The sequence below is a fragment of the Scylla paramamosain genome, chromosome 17 (assembly GCF_035594125.1).
Source record: "Scylla paramamosain isolate STU-SP2022 chromosome 17, ASM3559412v1, whole genome shotgun sequence".
NCBI classification, from domain to species: domain Eukaryota; kingdom Metazoa; phylum Arthropoda; class Malacostraca; order Decapoda; family Portunidae; genus Scylla; species Scylla paramamosain.
In genome coordinates this window covers 11,116,234-11,140,000 of record NC_087167.1, presented here as the reverse complement: position 1 = coordinate 11,140,000, position 23,767 = coordinate 11,116,234, and the positions used below count along the sequence as shown (strand labels likewise).

The window sequence follows — 23,767 nt, the reverse complement described above, 5'->3', positions numbered from 1 at the left end:
TCCTCTCTCTCCTCAAGAGAAGTGTTTTATTTATTTTTTAATGGTCTTTATCTTTTTTTTTTTTTTTTTTTCTAGTTTGACGGGTCTGAAGGTGGAAATGTGCTGTCCCAAAACGTAACCAGAAATAAAGTAATGCTGCATTTACTGTGTGTCAACGCTTTCCTCTACAGCATAAGATTCCACAGGCACAAGCCCTTCTCCCTAAGTAACACCCCATCCCCCCCCCTCCCCACACACACACACACACACACACACACACACACACACACACACACACACATACACACTATCTTGTGTTAGTGCTTTATCAGTTTGATTTTTTGGTCTTCCTTTTCTCAGATATACAAACAAATAGATGAATATATAATTAAAACAACAACAACAACAACAACAACAACAACAACAACAACAACAACAAGTCTTACCTGGGCGGCTACAGTGCTAGTGATGTGGTGCTGGTCAAAGTAGGTCAGAGCACAGAAGCGGCTCAAAATATTTTCAAAATTAAATTCTCCACGTGACGACTTCTTTACTTTGCCACCTGGAAACCAAAGTTATACAATACATTACTAGAAGACATCTGAATCTTGTGTTTTACATTTTTAGTGCCCTCTAAGGGGTGTGATGTTCCCTTGTGGCAGACGATAATTACAAATCCTATCACTGGATTAAGAGAAATACAAATACTGACACTTATGATTTTTAATAAATAATGGAATAATCCGAAATAATAATAATAAAAAGAAAGGAATTCAGAAATACAAAATAAATGGTAGCGTACTCTTCAGTTACATAATTCAGAAATACAAAATAAATGATAGCGTACTCTTCAGTTACATAATTCAGAAATACAAAATAAATGGTAGCGTATTCTTCAATTACATAAAAACTACGATGGAGATATTTTCGCGACTACTGAATTGCGGGGGAGACCAGAGAATAAATAAATAAATAACAAATATATACCCAAAAAGTATGTATAGACTTGAGGACAGTCTCACACGGTGATCTCGAACCAGGTGGTTTCGCTAGTCACGTGGTGAAAACCAACAAAAAAGAACGAAAAAATGCGAATATCTATCCACTCAGAAAGTTTATCAACAGGAATATCTGAGGGGAATCCAAGAGGGTCTGAGGAGAATCCGAGAGAGACTGCTTTAGTAAAATTATTGTTAAATAAACACTTACTTAATATTACAGGAAATGGAGGAGGAGATTATCAGACTGCATGCTCACTTGAGGAGAATCCGAGAGAGACTGGCTTTGCTTGAGAGGAAAACGGCGGAAAACTAAGGATAAAGGTTTCCAATGGGGAAATTTATTAAGAGTTATAATTTTGTTTTTTAGTGGGGGGGGGGCGACTAGGTTGTGAGTTCAGGGATGAAAAATATGAATAATTAAGTTATTGTTTACTTTATAGTTGTTACTTTAAGAAGTTTAATTCAATGGACTTTTGAAATCAATTGGGGAATTAGTCAGAGTCTGGTATCTCTTCCCGGCTTGCGCAGCAACAGGGGTAACAGGACGGCGAAGCAAAGAAGACTTATCAGATTCGTCAACCTCATTGGCGCGGCGTAATTATCTGGGATTTGTTTGAGCTGGTTTAAGACCTTACCATTATAAAATTAATTTTATCGTATTAAGGGCTCCCCATTTTCTGGGATTAGGTGAAAAATTCGCCTCTATAACCTGGCCAAGCAGGAGAAATTACGTTTATTCACGGGGTAAATTTGTTATAGAAGTGGTCAACACAGTGACGCTGAGAGGGGGGAGGGGGAAAGCAAGGACAAAAGGACACTGAGGAGAGGAGGGGAAGGGGGGGGGGGGTTAGTCACATGGTACTGAGATTCTGGTCATCCTCGCACATTACATGGGCCTTAATCTAGGAAAAAAAAAGTAGAAATATACATAATTAATTTTCCAGCACTACACATTTTTCAACTGATATAAATTTTTCCAAAATAAAAAAATACTAGACATCCATGTTAAAAGTCCCACCAACCAGAATAAATCTTCAGCCATCAAATTTTGCATCTTTACACTTTTTATAAAGGCAAGTAATATGGTGATATGCATTCCAAGCTTAAGACACTAACAGTGCAAATCATAGGTGACAGTTTTGTATAAATTACATGGATACAAAACACATTACAAACCTCTTACCTTCTGCAATATCATTACTGCATTTTTTACTGAATAATTTGCTGATTTCCTTTGTTAGTTTTTTGACTGCTGCTCGAGCTTCATCCCTTGCCTTGCCCACTCCATAAAGCAACACATACCGCTGGAAGATTCACCAAATAATTCTAATGACAACTAGCCCCATCAAATTTTCTGGAAGCATCCTGAGCTATACATAAGAATGAGTTTCCAAGAGTTAAGTTTACAATATAATTACTTTCCAGATTATGTACCAAGGTTGTGTGGATGACTTCTGATAAGTGCATGATGACCAAGCAATTTTTTGAGCATTCAAGTCAATGATGAAAAAATGTTAATAGTACAAAAAAACAGAAAACACCATACACAAATCAACAAAAATTCCACAACCTTTAAATACTGCAGTTACTCTTCATATCAACTGCATTTAATCTGAGGTATTTGTTGTGTCTTACAATGTATATAAAGTAAGATGTTTTTCTTTCACTCTTCTCTCAAGGATTTATTCAGATTTCTCTAAACAGAGCGAAATCAGATAAAAGTTCACCAAAACCTGTGATTTTTTTTTTACTTTTTTCTCTATATTGCTATATGATGGATATTTTACTTCACTCAATTTCTTTGTTAATTTAAGGTGACTGGGCAAAAAAAAAAAAAAAAAAAAAAAAAAAAAAATATATATATATATATATATATATATATATATAGAGAGAGAGAGAGAGAGAGAGAGAGAGAGAGAGAGAGAGAGAGAGAGAGAGAGAGAGAGAGAGAGAGAGAGAGAGAGAGAGAGAGAGAGAGAGAGAGGAGGCAGTTTGCGCTACCCTAAGCAGAAAAAAATTGCTACAAAATCACCAGACGAATACAAAAACGAAATTTTAACAAGGAGTGTAAAATTTTGTCTGCTCATGATGGCGGGTAACGCGCTACCCTCAATCGCTGCAGTTTCCCCGATTGTGCACTGTAAGGGAAAGTTAGGTAGGGTCTGTGCGCCACCCAGCCGGGTCTACGCGCTAGGTTGAGGAGGGGGGTCAGTGCGCTATGGCATGTCGGGTCATCGCGCTAGGTGCCTTAAGTTCTTTGTTTTAATCTACAAGCTATCAAAATCACTCTCAATAGGTAGTTAATAAATCCTCTTGCCTCTCAAGGAGTAAAAGCTTTGGAAAAATAAATGAAAGATTGCAAACTAACTTTTTTTTTATTTTTTAAAATAGTGTATTGACAAACATAAAAACTGTGCTTTAGTTATGAATATCATAAACAAATAAATGTCCCACAGAGTTCAAAACAAAAATCTTAACAATACTCCGGGAAAAGTTTCATTTACCAGTATCAAAATAACAAATAAATGTCTCACAGAGTTAAAAACGAAAATCTTAAGAATATTCCGTGAAATGTTTCATTTAACAGTGTCAAAATAACAAATAAATGCCTTTCAGAAGTCGAAACGAAAATCTTAAGAATACTCCGTGAAAAAAATCATTCAACAGTATCAAAATAGCCTAATTACATTTATTACAAAAAAACTCAGTATCCATTGTATCAATATCCTCCTGAGACTTTTCACTCAAATTCATCTCACTCAGACATTCTGCATGCCACCAGCTGTCACACAATACACATTTTATCCTTAACTTTCCTTTTGTTTCACATTGACATTTTCCACAGAGCTCGTTCATATCATCAATTACATCATCCGAGTCATCGTCCAAGACTGGCTCATCCGCACTCTCTGAAGTTTCTGTTTCCTTGTCTTTCTGCTTTTGGGAAACATACTGAAGTGTCCTGAATCGTTTTTCTTTCCTTTTTCTCTTTTCTTTTTCTTTCCTGTTGTTTTCCTTCTGCCTTTTCTTTTCCTCCATTCTCTTTCTCTTTGCTTCAGCTTCTTGTTCTTTATTTTTTTTTCTCTCTTCTCTCTTTCTTTTTCTTTCCATTTTCTCCCTCTCCTCCTCTCGTTTCTTTCTCTGTTTCTCTTCAATCATTTGCCGGTACTCAACACCGCTTATTGAGCATGGCAATACTGCGATGGTCTTTTTTAATCCTTTTTTCTTCGGGAATGAGGGCAGCGTGAGGTAATCATCAATCGTTTTGGAATTTTTCTTTGTAGAAGGCAGAGGTTGTGGAGCAGGCTGGGATGTGTAAGGCAGGGGGTTGTGGAGCAGGCTGGGATGTGGAAGGCAAGGGTTGTGAGGCAGGCTGGGATGTGTAAGGCAGGGGTTGTGAGGCAGGCTGGGATGTGGAAGGCAGGGGTTGTGAGGCAGGCTGGGATGTGGAAGGCAGGGGTTGTGAGGCAGCCTGGGATGTGTAAAGCAGGGGTTGTGAGGCAGGCTGGGATGTGGAAGGCAGGGTTTGTGAGGCAGCCTGGTATGTGGAAGGCAGGGGTTGTGAGGCAGGCTGGGATGTGGAAGGCAGGGACTGTGAGGCAGGCTGTAAGGTTTTCTCCAACAACACCTTCCAGTCTTCATAAGGTGGGTCATCCATGTCGTATCGCTCCTCGTACCGCTTCATGAATTTTAGAGTTGTTCCTTCCCCTAATGACAGGCTCAGCTTCATCAGCTCAAAAATGTTGGAGAATGCTGAGAGAGTGGGAGTTCTTTGTTCTGGCCCAGGGAACTTGGATTTGGCTGCTGGTGAAGCAGAAGGAACAGAGGTTGAGATTGTTGGGGTACATGCGGGAAGAGCAGTGATGCCAAAAGATGCTGAGGTAGGGAGAGTGACTGGAGCAGCGCTGGAGAAACTGCAGCTTGGCTTCAGCTTGTCTGAGTTGAGTACAACCTCAGGGTTAAAAGGATAGATCCCAGACTTAACAAATCCCTTGTAAGCAAGCTCTGGTCGTGCTGTAGTGTCCCAAGCTTTCTTTAGTGTGCGGGCAAACGTGAACATGGTGACACTCTCTCCAGTTTGGTACTGAAACTTTCTGACGGCTTCACTCCATGCTAGTTTGATTGCCCCAAAGAAAGCTTGATCCAGTGGCTGGATAAGGTGACTGGCATGCGCCTTCAGGCAGTAAAGGATGACACCATTCTCGTTACACAGCGTGCTGATTGCCAGGGAATGATGGCTGGAATGGCCGTCCACAAACAGCACCACTGGTCGCTTTTCTCCCAATTTGGGAATGAAGATGTCCCTCAGAAAGCTAAGAAAGACCACCTCAGTGATCCAACCATTTGGAGTTTTTTGAAAAAAAGCCTCTTCAAAACCTTCCAACGCATTGAAGCGAGGATCTCTGGTGTAGGGAAAGATCAGCAGCGGTGGAAGGTACTGCCCCATGGCAGAGGAGCAGGCCAACATTGTCACTTGCTGCCGTGTGCCACTTGTGACAGAGTAGACGTGTTTTGCTCCTGTCATGCTGATGATTCTCTTTGTCTTTGGACATATATTAAAACCACTTTCATCAGCATTAAAGATCCGGTCAGGAGAGGTCAACAAAGTGGGATCGATGGTGTCCAGGTAATGTTTCATTTGCTGAAACCATTCACCTAGAGCATCCTTTGTCACAATTGCTCTCTCACGGCCAAGTGGTTGTCCAATTCTTTCCCGTATCTCTGGATGCCTCTTGAAAAAGGCTCGCATCCAATCCTTTACAGGGCGGTTGTTTTTGAAGACAGTCCTCTCTTCCCTATCATCGAGAATGGTTTTCACCATGTCTTTGAGGTCGTCTTTGGTCCGTCCAAAACCTCGTTGAGACACTTCAATCAGCCAATCTACTAGCTTCTTCTCCTCTTCCATTGACAGAACTGTTTTGGGAGCAGGCTGCATAGGTCTTCTTCCCCTGACCTTATCCCCAAGGGTGGCGTAAGGGATACCAAAAGTTTTGGAGGTGGCATTCAGGGACATCTGTTTAGATCTTACCAGCTCCACAGCTTTCTCCACTTGTTCTTGTTTGTACCGCTGTGTTGATGCCATTTCAGCAAGGGCTGTTGAAAAGGATCAGAGCAAAAATACAAATTAACATGCATAATGGAATAATATTTTTTTTTAATTTTTTTCCAAAAAAAATATTAGGCTATCCTGGCATTCTCCGCTTTACAAGTTAAAATAGCTTGTGAGTAGCATCTCTCCAATGTTTTTCATGATAACATTAACCATACTGAAAATGCAGATAGCCTAAAAAGAGAAAACAAAAACAAAACAAGCACTCTAGCCTAGTGTTGCTTTTGCCTGGTGGGCGCACGACCCGCCATGAGCGTTTGTGGCGGGTTTGCGCGCTACCCACGCCCTCTCCTATTTGCTGACACTCAGGCATGTTTATCCTCAACCATTTGACAGTCATGTATTATAACAAAGAATTGATTGACAAGTTATGTCAGTTTTGTATCAAAATAGGTAGCAGTGACTAACACTGATATTCATGTGTGTTAACGAAACAGTTAGCGGAAGACAACTTACCTCAGTATAGCGGAAGACGCACTGCCTCTCTCTCCCTGGCGCAAACACTGGAACGGTACTGGCGGGAAAATTTGAACTACGGCCCGCCATTTCAACACTCTGTTTGTGTGTTATGAGATTTAACGTGGGGCTTAGCGCACAGACCCGACTGGCGCACAGACCCTCCAGTACTCTATATATATATATATATATATATATATATATATATATATATATATATATATATATATATATATATATATATATATATATATATATATATAATGCCAGAGAATCCCAAACAAAAAAAATCAAATAACAGAGGATAAGTGTCTTGAAAACTGAGACTGACCACTTCAAAACACACATGGTTATGTTTCCTTCATAATGGAAAGGTGTCTTGGCGGAATGGTTACCTGGTTAATTTCGTGCATGTAAGCATCATCCTGGGGGAGTGGAAAGTGCTGGGCATAAACAAGGTGCCTTGGTGGCCGCTGCTTGCCCTCCACTCCCAGCTCTCCTCTTCCTCCTGAGCCTGACTCTTCCAGGCTGGTGTTGACTGCAATTTTTTGTAATATCTTCCCAAGGTCATCATCAATGTTATCAGTACCATCCTGAAACATAAGGGAAATTATGCTACTTTTCATACACAGACACAGCCACATTAGCATAACCATCATCCACAACTCTATATCCTTTATTAACATGAAAAGTACAAACCAATGTGTGAAAAAAAAAAAAAAAGGGGAATAAATTACATGGTAGGTTTCTGGTGTCAATGTTCATCTTCAAAAGGTAAGAGAGTTGTTTAAGATTCCCTACTCTACCCTCTCCTTCTATAGTGTAAGAACACAAATAGCTGTTGTAACAATCTTTAGTGATAATGATGGTGGAAGCTAACAACATCTAAGCTAGTGTAATATGTAATATGGGAAAAAGGCAGAAGGCACATCGTTTATAATACTTTGGAAACTAAAATTGACTAATACACTATGCTGAATAAAAACAAATGGAATGAAATATTACAAAATGTTGCATCCAAAGCTGCTTCAAAGTTCCTAAAAAGAATTCCAGACCCTGAATCTAATGAAGCAACAATGTATTCAATATATTGAACAATAATTATGTGCGATTATATTAATGAGAATCTCTGTTCAAGCTATCTCACTCAACTGAATCATTTAGCCAGAGGATCTTGAAAATGTGAATACACTGCTATTGTCAAAGGTTACCCAGTCAACATCTAATTTTGTTGACTTCTCTCTTTTGCTTATACCGTGATATAATACAATTACTAAGCTTCAAAACATAACCTAATTGAGGTCTCTATAATTTATAGTCACTTTTCTATGCCCACCAGAAAAGGGTGAATGAAAAGTGTAGTTGTTGACAAGTATTCAGAATGAGAAAGAGCTGAGTCTCCAGATGTGCTAATAATTTCCAAACAAACCTTATCCACATATAGATTCCTAGCAAATAAGAGGACCTCAGATTGTGGAAAGATGCAAAACACAGCAGAAATAATGCGGTATATGACTTAACTATTGTCCATGACTGTATCCATTTATAATTAGAAAATTTTATAATTTTGTTGATTTAACATGAACAGTAAAACAGCTTACTTCTTTCTTCTCTCCAAAAGATGAATCAGCTTTGAGATCAGGAGTCCCAGTGGCCAAGTCTCCCCGAGAGATGAGGGTGCACATGTAGGTGTCGTGACTGAATACATCTTGACGAATAAGTTCAGAGAATAAAAGCACCAAGTTACCAAACTCTTGAGACCTTACAGACAATGCATTCTCATCTGTGGAAAAGACAAACAATTTTAAACAATTTAATCATTAAAGCAATATGTTCCTAGTCAATTAATATGAATAATAGATAAACAATATTTTTATCATCACTCACCATACACAGGTGCTTGTGTGTCCAAAAACTTCAATAACAATCCTTGAAAGGTGCAGCCTCCTGGTGTCACCATCTGGTTTGATGTCACGGAGTCTTTTTCATCTGGCATGTCATTTTCAGCTTGAGAAAGGTTATTCTGTCTCTTTTCCAGGAGGCGAGCTACAACCAGAGCTCGGTGTTCTCCGCAGCGCTGTACAGACACAGCCCACTCACAGAGGGTTCTCACAATTGCTTCATCACTATTATTGGCAGCATTGTTGCTGCTGCTACTGCTACTGCTATTATTTCCAGGGTATGCTGTGCTACTACAGCTACTATTGCTACTTGGATTCTCATTGGTTGTTTCTTTTGAAGACCCAAATATTTTGTTATACAAAGTATCAAGAGAATTGTTTGAGTCAACACGATCAAAGCAGTGACGATCAAGAGAGTCCAGTGCGCCCAGCACCCGGTTGATGGTAGAGCCTGCTACATTCAGAGCATATTTGTCCAATGACCATCTGTTTTCTGCTGACCGGCTTCGCTGACGAATGTGTTCCTCCATCACACGCAGCTGTGCTCTTATATGCTGGTTGTTGTACCGTGGAGGCATAGGCAGGTCTGAGGGTGGGCATGGCAGAAGGTCCAGAGGGGAGCCAGTGAGCCAGGAAGATGCTTTACCCTCCCCAGCATTGTTCCACACCATGGCAGTTGGACAGTCAAGGGTGATTGCCTGTAAGTAAAGTATTTTTTGCCAATAACCATCAAGAGTCTAAATACATACATAGATATAAAGCATATTACATCACAGGGTTTCTCTTCATTAATCCATGAAAAGATGATGCCTTTGTGTGTGTGTCTTAAGGGTACAGTACATGCATACATATACATCCATACCCCCCTTCCAGTGATCGACAAGATCCTGCCATTTTCATGCACTCGCCATTGTTGCTCTCCATTCACCTCCATCACACACAATCACTCTTGCTTGCTGCTCACTCATTTGTCTTCTCATTCAGTGTTCTCTTCATGCACTTCATCCTCCAAACACATTATTTGATGTTTAACAAAAGCAAATAGTAAAATAATGATGAATGTTGTAGTATGACCTCTCACTCCATCCTCCCTCCCTCCTTGATACCACAAACATGACTCAATGCTGCACTACCACTGCTGTCATGCTCTACCTTTCTGCCTCCCTTCCTTTATCTTGTTTAATAATCCCACCTTTTTTTCTCTTAAGTCAACACTTTCTTTGTATACTAAGGGGTGTCTCCAGCATGTGTCTTGGAAGGTCTCTTAGAAGACATGGTGAAAATATGACAATGATGCTAACACATACATGGTCACAACATGAATGAGGGCAAGTAAAAGGAACAGCTGGGCAGTAGCGGGAAATGTACACACTATACAGACAATGGACAGTGTTGGTTAGTGAAGTGGGTGATGTGCATGTGTGTGTGTGTGTGTGTGTGTGTGTGTGTGTGTGTGTGTGTGTGTGTGTGTGTGTGTGTGTGTGTGTGTGTGTGTGTGTGTGTGTGTGTGTGTGTGTGTGTGTGTGTGTGTGTGGTGTAGTGAGCTGTACTGTGTGCAAGATTTGAATTGGCAGCAATCTGTGAAAAATTTAATCCACACATACTTTCCTTCTAGTACCAATCTGCAAAGGATTGAATACATAAACATTGAACTTGTGTATGGTGAGGGCTGGCTGCATATATTACAGTTACTATTTTGTTATGATGAGAGGGAATGCAAGTGAATGTGAATTTTAAGGAGTAGAAGCATCATCAGTTATCCCCGTTTATGGGAACTGTTGGCATAATACAGACACTGTAAGCCTTTAGTAAAATATAGAAATAATGCAACTAGCTTTTAGTTAAGACTCTTATTCACCACAGGCTCAAGGATCACTGAGTGACAAGAAAATGTGCACAAAATGTACATTCCTGACTTTGCTTTTAGTTTTGCTGAATCTAAGCACTGTGTATGGTAGTAATAATGATACATGTCATTTACAGAAACATTCCCAGTTACATTTTTCTAATAAAAAGTGTTTATTACCTGGATAAAACATGAGGTAGCTTGAACAACTGGGCGGTGTTGGTGACAAGACAGCAATTCCTGGAAGGTGGACATCAGTGGGTTCACAGTGGAGCCTGCTGGCTGGTTACTTCCCGATGCTGGGGCACTCACACTTATCCTAAAATAAATACAAAATTGGTCATTATAATCATCAACATGATAGAAATTTGCTTAGAAATATCAGACTGTCTTGTAAATGAGAAAGAGTTGATGCCTCATGATAAACTCCCTCCTCCTTAAAAATATTTCAGAAAATCAACCCATATCTAAAAATGTCCAAGGAGAAAGTCTGGGTTATTGGCAAGTGATGGTTTAGGTGCTACACTGCCCTGTGAAATGAAATGCTGACAACAAACTGCTTCACACTTATTTGTGTTACATAAGGAATAAAATGCACTATAAATAACACTCTTATCACCATTATTATTATTACTACTTCACATAAAATAACCAGTCAAGAGGAAACCATACAAATATGCAAAGTTGCAAACAAACCATTATTGGCCAAGTGTGTATCAAACCTTAGAGGTCGTTTCACACTGGTTGCAATGGTATGTGAGCCACACTATGCAGCAGATGCACCTAAGCAGTACTTGCTATGAGAGTGTTCATAATGGAAGCTGTCTGCTAACAATTTTCAAATCAAGAGCTGATTTTGCACACAGTCACTTGGTTACAGTGATAAGTGACAGTTCTTTCTAGTCCCCTAAGATGGATGAGGAAAATGATAATGATAAGTTAATATTGACAGTAGCCATGAACAGCAAGAGAAAAAAGAAGTGTACTAGAAACAAATATGAAAAGGCCAGAGTTTGGTGAATATCATCCCATTCAATTGCTGGAAATGGTAAAAGAATTAGTAAAGAATACAGATGAGTAGATTAGATTTTGTTTCACTTAAGATGGCAGTTAATAAATAGAAACAAAAAATAAAGAGATAGCCAGTATATTTACCCATTACTACTTGGATTAACAGGTGACTGAGGTCTTGGAGAAGAGTAGCCTGAATCATGGCAAAGCTGGGTCAACTTGACGGCAGAGTAGTGAGCTAATTTACGAGAGAGGTACTCAGACTGAGTGATTTCATCTCAGCACAACATCATGCTCACTCCCTCGCCAACGCACAAATGCATCAACAACCCACTCCAGCAGTTCCTGACGGTCAAGCAGCCCCTCCTGCATAAGAAAAAAGTAAACCATTGTAGTATGATTATGCATCTCATAAGAATATCAGAAAATTTTGTATTTATTCTTCTAGCTGTCTATCTTTTTCATGTCTTGCTTCATCTGGGAGTGTTCCTCAGGTGCCTCCACTTTTCCCTATCAAGATATTTACTTCTTTTTTGTACCAGTTGTATCAGAAGACATGCTTAGAGTCACGGATGTAAAGAGAAATTCAACCCGTACACTACAGAGGCCTCAGTCCTGAGATTTTTTTCAATGTAGTGAAATACAAACATGATATAAAAACAAAAATATAAATTGAATCATAATACCATAATAGAGAAAAACTGAAATAAGAAGTATTATAGTAAAGTGAAGGAGTCATATAACAATTAAAGCAAAGAAAAGGTACTAAAATTTTAACACACTGACTAGGCAAAGTGAGAAGGGGCCCTGCACGAGAAAAGGAGGGCTGAAGAATGCAGCAATATGCATTATGAATTTTTACACAGCACATTTTCATTTTGTGTGGGCTTCCTTTCCTTTCATTTTGTGTGGGCTTCCTTTCCTATGTGTTCTAATGATTGCTGGCGATTTATTCCCTACATCACAAAATCTGATGGCTGATGACAAGGCCCTCAGTTGACCTTTCTCTGAGATAGTAGAAAGGTTACCTCCAATCAATGCAATCTGTAACTCTTTATCTTGGAGTTACTAATCAGAATGTATATTTTTCTGGCATAGAGTCAAGTGATCACATGGAACATTTGCAAAGATTGGCTATAACAACATAAACATACCGAAAAAGCCTTCAACAATATAATTTTTTTGGGGTATTATATGTTCCCTATTTGAACCTTGGAGAGGATCAGTCAGCATACCTGGTACATGAAATGAGTGAGCTGAAGGCAGTAATTCCAGTTACGTAACACATGAGTCAGCTGGGCGGCTGTAGTGTTCTGTCCTGTTCCACTTACTGGTGTACTTCCACTAGAGGATCCTGACAAACCTAGAAAGTATAAATTTGATGGAAATGTGCATATTAGGTATTAAAATATATGCCTTGGACAATGTTCATATAACTTCTGGTATAATGGGAACACAAATATGTAACAATTTCAATTCTCAAGTCACACTATAATTATAATGAGACAAAGTGTATGAGTGAAACTGACAGTTCTAATGGAGAAGGAGGCTACTAAAGGAGAACATGTTGCAGCAAGATGGGAATATTTGGATGTGGTAAGACCCTTTTGCCATGGCTACTCCTGTTTTGAGGGATTACAGGAAGGAGGGAGGCATTACAGAGACAGATAGATAGACAGCCATCCTGAGCAAAAAAGATTATCTGATTTACATGTCCCTTACCCTATCTGAGCTGCTTGCACTTTACTAAACCTACTGTCTGTGATTTTCTGTGGACATTCAATCAAAAATTTTCAATGAACATTTTCAGCTAGAGTTGGTGCCAAAAGATAACAAAATTCTCAGTCAGTGTCAATGTTGGCACACTTTTCAACTAGTTTGATTTGGTTGCATGGGAGAACAGAGCATTGATAATGTTTGAGCTGGCAAGTCAAGACAGACAGCAGCCTTGGACACACTTACATGAACAGTTTTATTACAGGTTTGACAAGTGAATGATAAGATGTTTTTCATGCATAAATTCCTGATTTGACTACTGTGAGTTACTGTTACATATCTTTCTTTATTGCTTTCCATTGGCTAACAAACAGCCCATTACAAGTGATGAAATCTCTCTCCAACTCCAGTAATAATAATTTAATTGTTTTTAAATGTTTTATTCCTTGGCACAAGGCAGCACCAGACTCTATTTTGCCACCAATACCATGCAGTTTGGTTGTCGTTGTTCAGTGATATGGAAAGATATTTAACAGTAACTTGCAAAAGTCAACTCAGGAATACACACACGAAAAACATCTTATCACTCAACTGTCAAATCTACACACACACACACACATACACACACACACACACACACACACACACACACACACACACACACACACACACACACACACACAAACACACACACGGTGCATAGCAAAGCACAGATAACAAAGACTCAATTACAATTTCAAGATAAATAATGTCCTAGCAAAAGTACCTCTGCCACCTATCATAAATATAAACATAGGACAATACCAATGGTGTGAGCAGACCCACCGGGATTGTGCGGTGAAGACTGAGGAGGCTGGGCTGGTGTGGAGGATGGGGTGCTGGTCACTGAGGCTGGTGATGTCATTGTGCCCCCTGGAGTGCTGCTCCCTGCAGGTGTTCCTACAGGTGGCGTGGCAGCAGATGGGTTGCCAAGGTAGATCTCCGCTATTTTGTTTAGCTGTTCCCGCAGGAGTCTAGTGAGAGTCTGCGTCCACTCTGTTGAAAAAAGTAAATAAATAAATCAAACAAATAAATAGAAAGAAAATATACCAGACTGAAATCCCATATAAAAACCCACTATGCCTCTATTCACAACAGGAATAGAAATACAGACGAAAGGGTTCTCAGTTTTCAGTTCATTTAAGTTTAGTTTTATGACATGGAGGGAACCATCATCTTGTGTTTTGGCATCATGCATGTCAAACAGTTCCTGTGTTACAGTGCCTGCTGTAAGTGTACGAACACAGTTTGCCTACCCTGTGCAATGTCTGGCTGCTGTCGTTTCTTGATTTTTGATTCTGCTACTTTTGACTCTTGATAAGCAGATGTCATTTTGATAAACCACGTTGCCCTCAGCATGGGGACTGAGTACTCACACAGCGTCAGGAACATGTCTTCCCGTTTGCTGAAGATTGGAACCTGAAAGATGAGGAGTAAATTACAAAATTAAAATACTATGAAAATATCAAAGAAAATGGCAGTTCACAGCATGAATTATCATAATAACTAAATGCATCACACTTCTTATCTTGCAAAGTACAGAAAGAAATACACCCAGTGAACATAATGATCATCAATATATTTAGATGAGTGTATAAATAAAAGACCATAACTACTAACGATATTATGTTGAAATTCAAATTTGGCAATGCTGAATTCCAAATAAAACTTACCTTTTTAGCCAGTGAAGTCAAAGGCTTGGATCCCGCAAGGTCCTTAAACCAAGCTTCAATTGCTGCCTTGGATCTTGGTGTCACAAGCCAAAAATTACCTTTAATATTAATTTGCTGCTTCTTCCTGGCTGTGTCTGGCAGCTGGTTGCACTCTGCCTTCTTCTTGAGGATGGCATTAAAGTAATTTGCAACCTAAAAAAAATGTGTATTATTAGTTGAGAGAAAGTACTAATGAACTAGATACATTTTGAAAAATGTGTATGAAAGTAAATTGTACAACTGCAAAAAGTTACTGTTAAAACATATTTATGTGTTATTGTTGTACTGTTGCTGAGTTACAAGATGCCCAATGCTGTCTTTTTTCCTTTAAATGGGGTATGGCCTTCATTGTCATGTGTAACTTATCTTCATATCTGTGTACCATCACTTCATTACTTTCTTGGTGATGGAAAGATGGGGCAGTTTAAATGGAGTCTATCACGAGATGTCACTTCTGCATCCAACTCTCAAGCATGCATTCAATCACAGTGAATTACCTTTCCTGCTGTGAGAAACTGTAGTATACTACTTGGTTCAACTCGAGGCTGTGACAAAGCTGCCTGGGGTTAGAATCACATCAATGTAGCTCACTACTGCTGTGTATAAATATTACTGTGCACACACAGCAAAATACAAGTGGAGTCACTCTGCCAATCTGTGCATTTCTAGTTTATCAGATAAACTCAAAATGCATAGTACATAGTATACAAATAAATATGTGCATACCTCCTTGCTCTTATAAACAACTTACACTTCTACATGGAATGACATCATGAAAATTTACTGACAAGTCATCAGTAAGCATAAATTTTTAAGTATTAAACAACAGAAGTGGGTACTGCTTCCAAAAACAATATGTCATAATACATTAGCATTAAAAAGTCCCTCTGAGGTGGGAATGATTATTAGGTGGTTATATACTGACTGCTGCACTTCACAGTTGATATTTTAAGCAAGAATTAGGTTAATCAAAGTAAAATGGTACATTTTCAAAAAAGTAAGAATTATGCAAAGAAAGAAAAGTAGAAACAATATATTATTCAATAATCCATATTGTGCATCAATGGGGAAGTGTAATTGTTTTACTGCTGAAATATATTATGCTATGATTTTCATAATAGAGAAAAAGAAATGCACAACTGCTGAATGCACATTTGAGATCTTTAATAAAAAAGGATTGGTGTGAGGGTGACACCTGGTGATACAAATTCTTCTTGAGACATTCCACTGCAGAGGTTTTGCCATGCAATAGGATCAGATCCTAATAAACATAAATGCAATCATGTCTACAGAAGACAGTTTCCTCATTTCTGCTGATTTTCACTCCACTCGTACATTTAAAAGCATCCAGATTAGTTTTATCACAGGTCCTGTATTTTGTAATAAATCACCTCATATGATGGTAATGCTTTGAACAATCTTGTAAAATCAATCTTGGTAGTTCTTTCAATATGATGGCAATGGAACTGATTCTTTACATATAAACACCACAAAATTTGTCACTACTCAACCTCATGAATTTGTTGCAATCTATCAATAGCCACTTATCACACACAAGTAACTTATTGTCTAGTAAAACACCACAGACATTCACATACCTTGGCTGGAGTGATGGAAGTGTTCTGAGCACTGCTGTACTCATCCTGAATCTGAGGCCGGTGAGTGAATCCCTGCTTCACACTCACATCATCTAGCTCATCCTGAAATCATGGCAATATTCAGTGATCAAATGCTAAGGCAGTATGTATACATTTTTCTTCAGTATATAATGCAGTAAGAGTTCATTTCCAGAAAACCATTAGACTATGTGAAAACAGAAAAATACAAATATGATTGGAGTGGTTGGCATACATAATGTATGTACCTTTCCTATTCCCTTGCTGTGTTAACTGACCCTGAGAGCAGCTCTGAGTGAGTGAGAGTCCTCTGCCATCATTATGTATTATGTAAGGATGAAAAGGAAGGAAAAAGATTCAGAAAAAAAAACTAAGAGAAAACAAGAAAATAATAATGTAATAAACAGGAGATATAATAACAATTCTATGAGAGGAAATGATATATTGCCTCCTTGATTAGAGCAATGGATCTTACATGAATCAGTCTACAGATGGTAATGGTTTGTGATGGGCATGTTTTTAATCTGCAGATCACATTAACAAGAATAACTGAGGTATCAATTATGGTCATAATTTATATGCCACTTTAGTCAAAACTGAGATAGCAATGTCTTCCCCACCTATGGGTCTCCTGAATTCATGTTGTGAGTATTTATTCCCTCAGCTGACTCTTTTCACGGTGATTGCCATACAACCCAGTAAAAGCTGGTCTTTCTGGCCCACATGTAATGTGCTGTATTTTCAGTATTCAGAAGTGGAAATAAGTGCCTCTGTTCCTATAATGCCACACCTCAGCCATTAACAATACAGTTAGGGGAGACAGGATACACCAACAAGGGAGCTTCAACTCCAAGTGGTCAGCCCTGTGAGCCAATCAGCACAAGGTTATGACATCTGAGCCAGTGAGCACCCACATCCCATGCTGTGCTGTCAGCAAGGCAATGATCGGTAGCTAGCTAGAAAAAATGTTTATTGATAATACAGATTGACCATCAACACTGGTATCATTTAATCCAGAACCTTATTGAATCTGGCAAGTTTTCAGCTGACTATAATTTCCATCTTTTACACATGGTGTGGCCATGTCATTACTTCACTGAATGTGGCTGCAGATGACACTACAATCATAGCACAGCCACTGTTCTGCATGCACTATATTGAGGAGAGGATATCAAAGTACATAACAGGAATTTTGTACATATATCTTATGCATTAACATCTGGAAAGTTATACTGGCAAAATACTATTGCTTTGTTGTCTGTGGAAAATGTTAGGATACAAATGTAGCAACAAAACAGGACTAATGTGGTAAGAAAAGCAACAAAATGTACTCTACATGTGTGGAAGAGTTAAAGTCATCATAATTATTATCATGATCAAATAAAGAATGAATAATTAACAAAAATTTTCCAACACAAACACCCCATCCTAGCCCTGCAAGTGTCTGCACCACCCGCACACTCCTCCAGGCCCCATGAATGTCTGTGCCACCCACACACACTCCTCCAGGTCCCACTAACATCCAAACCACCAATGAAAGTTGAAGCTTGCCCAGTCTCTCAAACACACAGACACCAGCCCCATAAACATACATACAACACAACACATCATCAGCATATATAAAACATACTGTTGGCATACCATCAGTAGACTCTATTCAACATTCTTCATAAGTTTCAGTGCTTTTGTATACCTCACTGTCCACCAAAGTCACGTTACAATAGGGGTTGTTGCTAAGCTACTATGAGGTTGGGGGTGTTATACCTGCTGGCCTCTCCCTCTTGGCACACCTGCAATGGGCTGAGTGTGGGAATGCGATAGACTCAGGTTCTACCTGGTTACATCCAAGTGACTTTGTGTGGATGCCTGAGTGACTCTGCTGGCAAGTGAGTGGATGGAGGGTGCTGCACTTATGACTCTGTGCTCTGCCTGGTGTAAGTTTTGGTGTCTTGTTCTAGTGAGGAAATATAAGCTTGTGCTGTGATTGCAGTTTTCATGTCCTTGCCTCGCACTCCACTATACCAATTCCTGTTTGTTACTTCCACCTGCATCGTAGTGCCTGGTGACGGAGTGAGTGCTGTCCTGACTAACCCTACGTGTGAGTTGCTGCCTGCCCGGGTAAAAATGTTACTATTGGCTGGTCAGCTGTGGACAGCAGTGTAAATGGTGGGTGCCGCAAAAGTTGGTTTAAAGTTGTTACGTTTGTTGTGTTTTATGCTATAATTGGGTGTTTTATTTTATTACATTATTTCTATGTTTCTCAGAGCTATTATTTTTTTATTTTTCATGTTATTTATTTTCAAGTGAACGAATCGCACTATGGAAATAATAAGAATGCCCAAAACACTAAAACAGCAAAATGTCTTATCTTTTATCATGTCCTTCATTAATCTGATATTTATTCCAAGAAAATCATTAGTTAAGAACTCTCTCCATCTTGTGATGAGTGAACATGTAGGTGTGAACATCGCAGCATAGTTTTTGTGTAACGTGATACTTAGATGGCAGAAAGAAAAGAAAAGAAAAGGAAAAGAAAAAAAAAAATCGGCACTCGTGGAAAATTGGAGTCCCGGGCTGAAAAAAGTGTCCTCGCGCTCAAGAACGTATAAGAGTTGTTTAGGGCATCGAATTTTCGCATAAAACAATGATATGAAGTCTGTGTCACCTTCGTAATACCCTGAACAAACATACAGGTCAAGACGGCTGTCACTAAGCCAAGGATCGGACCTGGAGGTGGCGATGAGGAACACAATAATACTTAATACATGGACTTTACTGCCACCATTCTACGTTTATATTTTAAAGCATGACTTGCCGTACCTCTTTTTGTTTGGCATCTTGTGGATAGACGTCTGGAGGTCCTAGTTTTTGACGTTTGAGGGGACGCTTCTCGGCTGAAGCCACGGCCATCATCTTGGCGGATCTTGATCTTGATGCTACAGGTCCTAATCTTGATATTTAGTGCTCGGGATTACTTCTGAGCCAGGCCTTTGTATCAACAACTCCTGTAGGAAAAAAAAAAAAAACGGCGAACAGAAAACAGACACCATCTTCAACACCACTAATTCCTACATCTTGTACACAACATTAATTTCCTCTTGGAGCTCCTTCGCAGCCTCAACCATTCTTTTATTCGTCTTTCCACAGTGCCAGCAGGAACGCCATCTATTCCCTTCCTGTCTTCTCCACTCTGACATTCCCTAATTCCCTCAGCACCACTTGCATCATCTCGTTCCTGTCTCTGGCATACTTCACAGACCGAGGAGTTGTGTTGTGGTGGGACGCTCGTCTTCCTGACGAGACTCCAGGCTGGCACTGCTGGGAATCCTACTATAATATACTTCTGACTCTCACAAGAACTATTTTTAAAGGTCACAAATTATTTGTCGGGTTCTCAAGTGTGTTTCTCTGTTAATAATATAGAAAGCTTGTTAATTTCCCACTACAATAAAAAAAAAAAATAAATAAATAAAACCCGTGTAACTTAGGGCCATATTCTGAAACATTCATGCGCCGCACCCCACTGCATTCAAAATGCTCTAGTTGAAGTTACATGGGGTTTTCAGGGTGTTTTTACGGTTACATTGACATATTAACACGATTTTCACATTATTGGCAGGAGAAACAATCTTGGAAACCTGTCTAATAATCTCTGTAGCCTTTGAAAATAGTCGTGGTGAGAGCAAATCGTAAAAAAAAAAAAAAAAAGAAGTCCTGGTGTAGCGTAGAAGCATTTCAGAATATGGGTTATATGATAACAAGCTGAATGAGAAATAAACGTGATAGAAGATATACCGCATTTTTCTTACGTCTACCCTTATGAGGTCCCATGTTAGGTGACGTTTTCTTAGGACGAAGCTGGCGACTAGAAGGGATTCTGTGATTTGATACGTAATACACACTATGAAGTAAAGTGACATGTTTACTAGTGTTTTACAAGCATAAACACAGTCACATCCGTTCAATCTGACGGCAACACTTATTCTGGTATATAACGGACACTATGACAATCAGAAGAGCTCGCATATGAGGAAACAAGGAAGAATTAAGGGGAAGATAAAATAATTAAGAAGTCTGCCGGCCAGAGGTAAAACCAAAGCTGAGTTCCGCATGGTTTATCGAAAAGAAGGAGGCTGTCATGTTGGTGAACACAAGCTCACTTGATTCAGATTGGTTCAGAGGGCTTCACAGACAGCTTTCTAGACTCAGATCACTTTGTAATTAATTTTCTATGTAGCGATTTTTAATGTCTTAGGTCAAGTGTTTGTAATCCTTTTACTTTCCTTTGCTGTTTCTTTTCCAGGTGTCTCTGCTGAAGCTAAGACCATGGCTCGCTCCTTGGTAAGACAAAGATAACAGCAACTGGCATAATTATTCCGAGAAGCTTCGAGTGTTGAACAGTGGAAAAGGTTTTCAATAATTGTTTTTACATCTAAAACTATGATTACATCACGCAAGTTAATCCTTACTGAGCGTAATAATATTAAGCCACACTATTCTAAATAAGTGAAACACATAGAAACTTAATTAATATACTGTCTTTTTTTTCATTAATGAGTATCAGTGATGAATACTATGAACATTTATATGAATCCAAAGAAGGACTTTTTTTTTTTTTTTGTATTTCTTTCAAGTAACTGTGCTTCCTATTTACTCTTCATCAGCCGTTCAAGGTACACACTAGATGGGCTGAAATCACCACACACACTAGCTTACACGTCAGGGCAGAAAACAAACGGCGAACACTTAACGTCGCAAGGAGCATCTCAAAATTCATAAGTTTCCCAGACAAGAGGTCCTGAATATGTGTTTAGGTCAGCGCTTTATCATGTTACACTGCTATCAAGTACATACACGTGGGAGAGGGGGGAAAAATGTCCATAGGAAAAAAATCTATAGAGGGAAATATGCGCAGGGAGGAATCTATCAGGACGTGCGGGAGTGGAGTGGGCGGAAGAAAATGTCAGGAAGGGAAAATGTGCAAGAGGGAATATGACCGCATTCCTGCCAGGCCAGAGTGGGAGGCCAGGAACACTTTGGCATCGCAGTGGGAATCATCAGTCGGAAATGGAATACTGGGGTTCATTCATATATTTCGGAAATGTTATCGCTTTTATCTCTGAGACTGAACAGGCGATCAAATTTCCTTACCTTAAAAATAACTATTGTTGCGGCGGTTCTTCTACTTAATGACTTTTACAGTTGTTGTTTATATCAGCTAGCAAATATTCCTGACAATGCTATTTTCTTTTCGTCCATTTATTAACTTTTGTCTGTCTGTCCAGCTGTCTGATGATTTTAGAGGTTTCTGTCTGCCTTGCTAACTGTCCAACTGTCTAACTGTCCAACTGTCCTCCAAGTGATTGATTGTCTTAAGCCTTTCTCTTCGCCACAAGGCTGCATCTTTTGACATTCTCTATTGCTACTTTCACGCTAACTGCTCTTCCGATCTTGCTAACTGAATGCCTCCCCAGTTCCGCTGCCACGCTCCACAAAGCTTTCTACTTTCTCCCACACCTATTCTCTCCATCTTCTTAATGCAAGAGTTAACCAGTAATCCCAGTTTTTCATTTCTATTACCGGTAAAGCCTGGAACTCCCTGCTTGCTTCTGTAATTTGTCCTGCCTATGTCTTAAACTCGTTCAAGAGAGAGAGAAGTTTCAAGATAATTATGTGCAGTATTGAATTTGTTTTTCGTGTTTCCTCTATAGGGACTACTACCTTCATTATGCGTTTTCTCTTAATTTTCTTTGTCCTCTCTCTCTCTCTCTCAAAAAAAAAAAAAAAAAAAGTGACTGGCTGGAGCTGGGTGTGCGGCGACTCGGTTGGGAACGTGTGGTGTTCGCAAAGGAACAAGGTCACCGCCACAAAATACATTTAAGGGGGGAAGATCGAGCAATACGCCACTAATTATACGCTGGTAGGCAAATAAGTACAATCTTGTAATTAGAAAGATATCACAATGTCAGTAAGGTTGCCAGCCCACAACTGAGAGCGCACCTGACCATCGTGAAGGCTGGCTGGCGACTGGCGGGCTGAAAAAGGGGTGGGGATGCAATGGTAAGTAAGTGGCATGGAAGGGCATACTGTACCACGGAGCTCAAAGGTGAATGAGACACGGATAAGCGCCGAGGACACGAGTAAGTAATGTTTCCTATCATTACTTACTACTACTACTACTACTACTAACAATTATCACCATCAACACTAACAAAAATATAATTAATACTGCTCTTTCTCCTCTTCCTTTCCTTTCTCTTCGTGCTACTGTTGTTACTAATACAAGTACTATGTTACTAATACGAGTACTATTATCAGTGATACAATTATTGTTATTACCTCTTTACAACAACGACAACAACAACAACAACAACAACAGCAACAACAACAACAAGTACTACCGGTACTACTACTACTACTAGTACTGCCACACTTAACACTTCATAACCAAATGAATAATATCAGTGAGTACCATCGCTTTGTTGTAAATCAGACTATAAAATGACATAAATACTCGACTCAGCTTATACATATTAAACTGTCGTGTTGAGAAGGGATTTGCTCTCTCTCTCTCTCTCTCTCTCTCTCTCTCTCTCTCTCTCTCTCTCTCTCTCTCTCTCTCTCTCAAGTGAGAAATACTACTGCTACTACTACTACTACTACTACTACTACTACTACTACTACTACTACTACTACTACCACCACTATTATTACCACTACTACTACTGCTACTACTACTATTACCGTTTTGTTGTATTTCTGATACTACTGCTACTACTACTATGTACTACTACTACTACTATTACTACTACTACTACTACTACTACTGCTGGTGTTGGTGGTGGTGGTGGTGGTGCTAATACTACCACTTCCACTACTTCTACCTCAGCTTCTTCATGTTCTTTGGTTTGAGGTAATATTTCTTATCTCGCTGTAAGGATCGATGAGGAGCGAGGAAACACAGAGAAAGAACAAAAAAAAAAAAAAGGGCAGGAATAATAACCTGGACAATCCACACGTGAACTGAGATGGCCTGGAGCTCGCGTCTCTTATCTTTGATGGTGGTGTGTGTGTGTGTGTGTGTGTGTTTGTGTGTGCGATTCACCTACGGTCATCTGCTGGTCACCCAGCCAGCCGTTCCCCTACGGTAAGAACTCAGAGCTCATAGTGACCGATCTTTGAGTAGAACTGAGACCACTTACACACTACACACCGGGACAACGAGGTCACAACCCCTCGGGTTACATACCGTACCTACTTGCTGCTAGGTGAACAGGAGCTACACATTAAGAGGCTCGCCCATTTGCCTCGCCGCGCCCGGGATTCGAACCCGGGCCTCCTTGGTTGTGAGCCGAGTGTGTGTGTGTGTGTGTGTGTGTG

The 23,767-nt window shown here is 39.6% G+C and overlaps 2 protein-coding genes across 11 annotated transcripts in view; both read right to left on the bottom strand.

The window, feature by feature from the left end:
• Positions 1-687: 687 nt before the first annotated feature.
• On the bottom strand, positions 688-11,582 carry LOC135108471 (mediator of RNA polymerase II transcription subunit 12-like protein). Of its 7 annotated transcripts, none has more exons than XM_064019514.1 (7): positions 11,449-11,582; positions 10,474-10,612; positions 8,434-9,145; positions 8,148-8,329; positions 6,942-7,139; positions 6,547-6,645; positions 3,342-6,074 (listed from the first exon to the last, which is right to left on the bottom strand). In XM_064019514.1, exons 2-7 carry the CDS (start codon positions 10,546-10,548, stop codon positions 6,006-6,008), a joined length of 1,335 nt encoding a protein of 444 aa, XP_063875584.1. In that variant the 5' UTR covers positions 10,549-10,612; positions 11,449-11,582; the 3' UTR covers positions 3,342-6,005. The 7 variants fall into 7 exon arrangements, with proteins under 7 accessions (XP_063875585.1, XP_063875584.1, XP_063875588.1 ...); XM_064019518.1 differs by having other exon boundaries at positions 6,547-6,604; XM_064019515.1 differs by lacking the exons at positions 3,342-6,074; positions 6,547-6,645 and adding an exon at positions 688-2,284.
• LOC135108473 (mediator of RNA polymerase II transcription subunit 12-like protein) overlaps positions 11,543-23,767 on the bottom strand; it is an 82,257-nt gene continuing 70,032 nt past the window's right edge. The window contains exons 3-9 of one of the 4 annotated variants that reach the window (XM_064019524.1): positions 19,208-19,392; positions 16,370-16,471; positions 15,269-15,331; positions 14,733-14,924; positions 14,316-14,478; positions 13,846-14,055; positions 11,543-11,670 (exon numbers count right to left, since the gene is read on the bottom strand). In XM_064019524.1, the coding sequence (XP_063875594.1) occupies positions 11,657-11,670; positions 13,846-14,055; positions 14,316-14,478; positions 14,733-14,924; positions 15,269-15,331; positions 16,370-16,471; positions 19,208-19,300 (837 nt within the window). In that variant the 5' untranslated portion in view covers positions 19,301-19,392 and the 3' untranslated portion in view covers positions 11,543-11,656. Of the gene's footprint in view, positions 11,671-13,845; positions 14,056-14,315; positions 14,479-14,732; positions 14,925-15,268; positions 15,332-16,369; positions 16,472-19,207; positions 19,393-23,767 lie in introns of those variants that run through there. The other 3 variants (XR_010272290.1, XM_064019522.1, XR_010272293.1) reach the window with 3 other exon arrangements.

Coding starts and splice junctions, on each gene's coding strand:
- LOC135108471 (XM_064019513.1), bottom strand. CDS start 6,063: ATGGCATCAACACAGCGGTACAAACAAGAACAAGTGGAGAAAGCTGTG.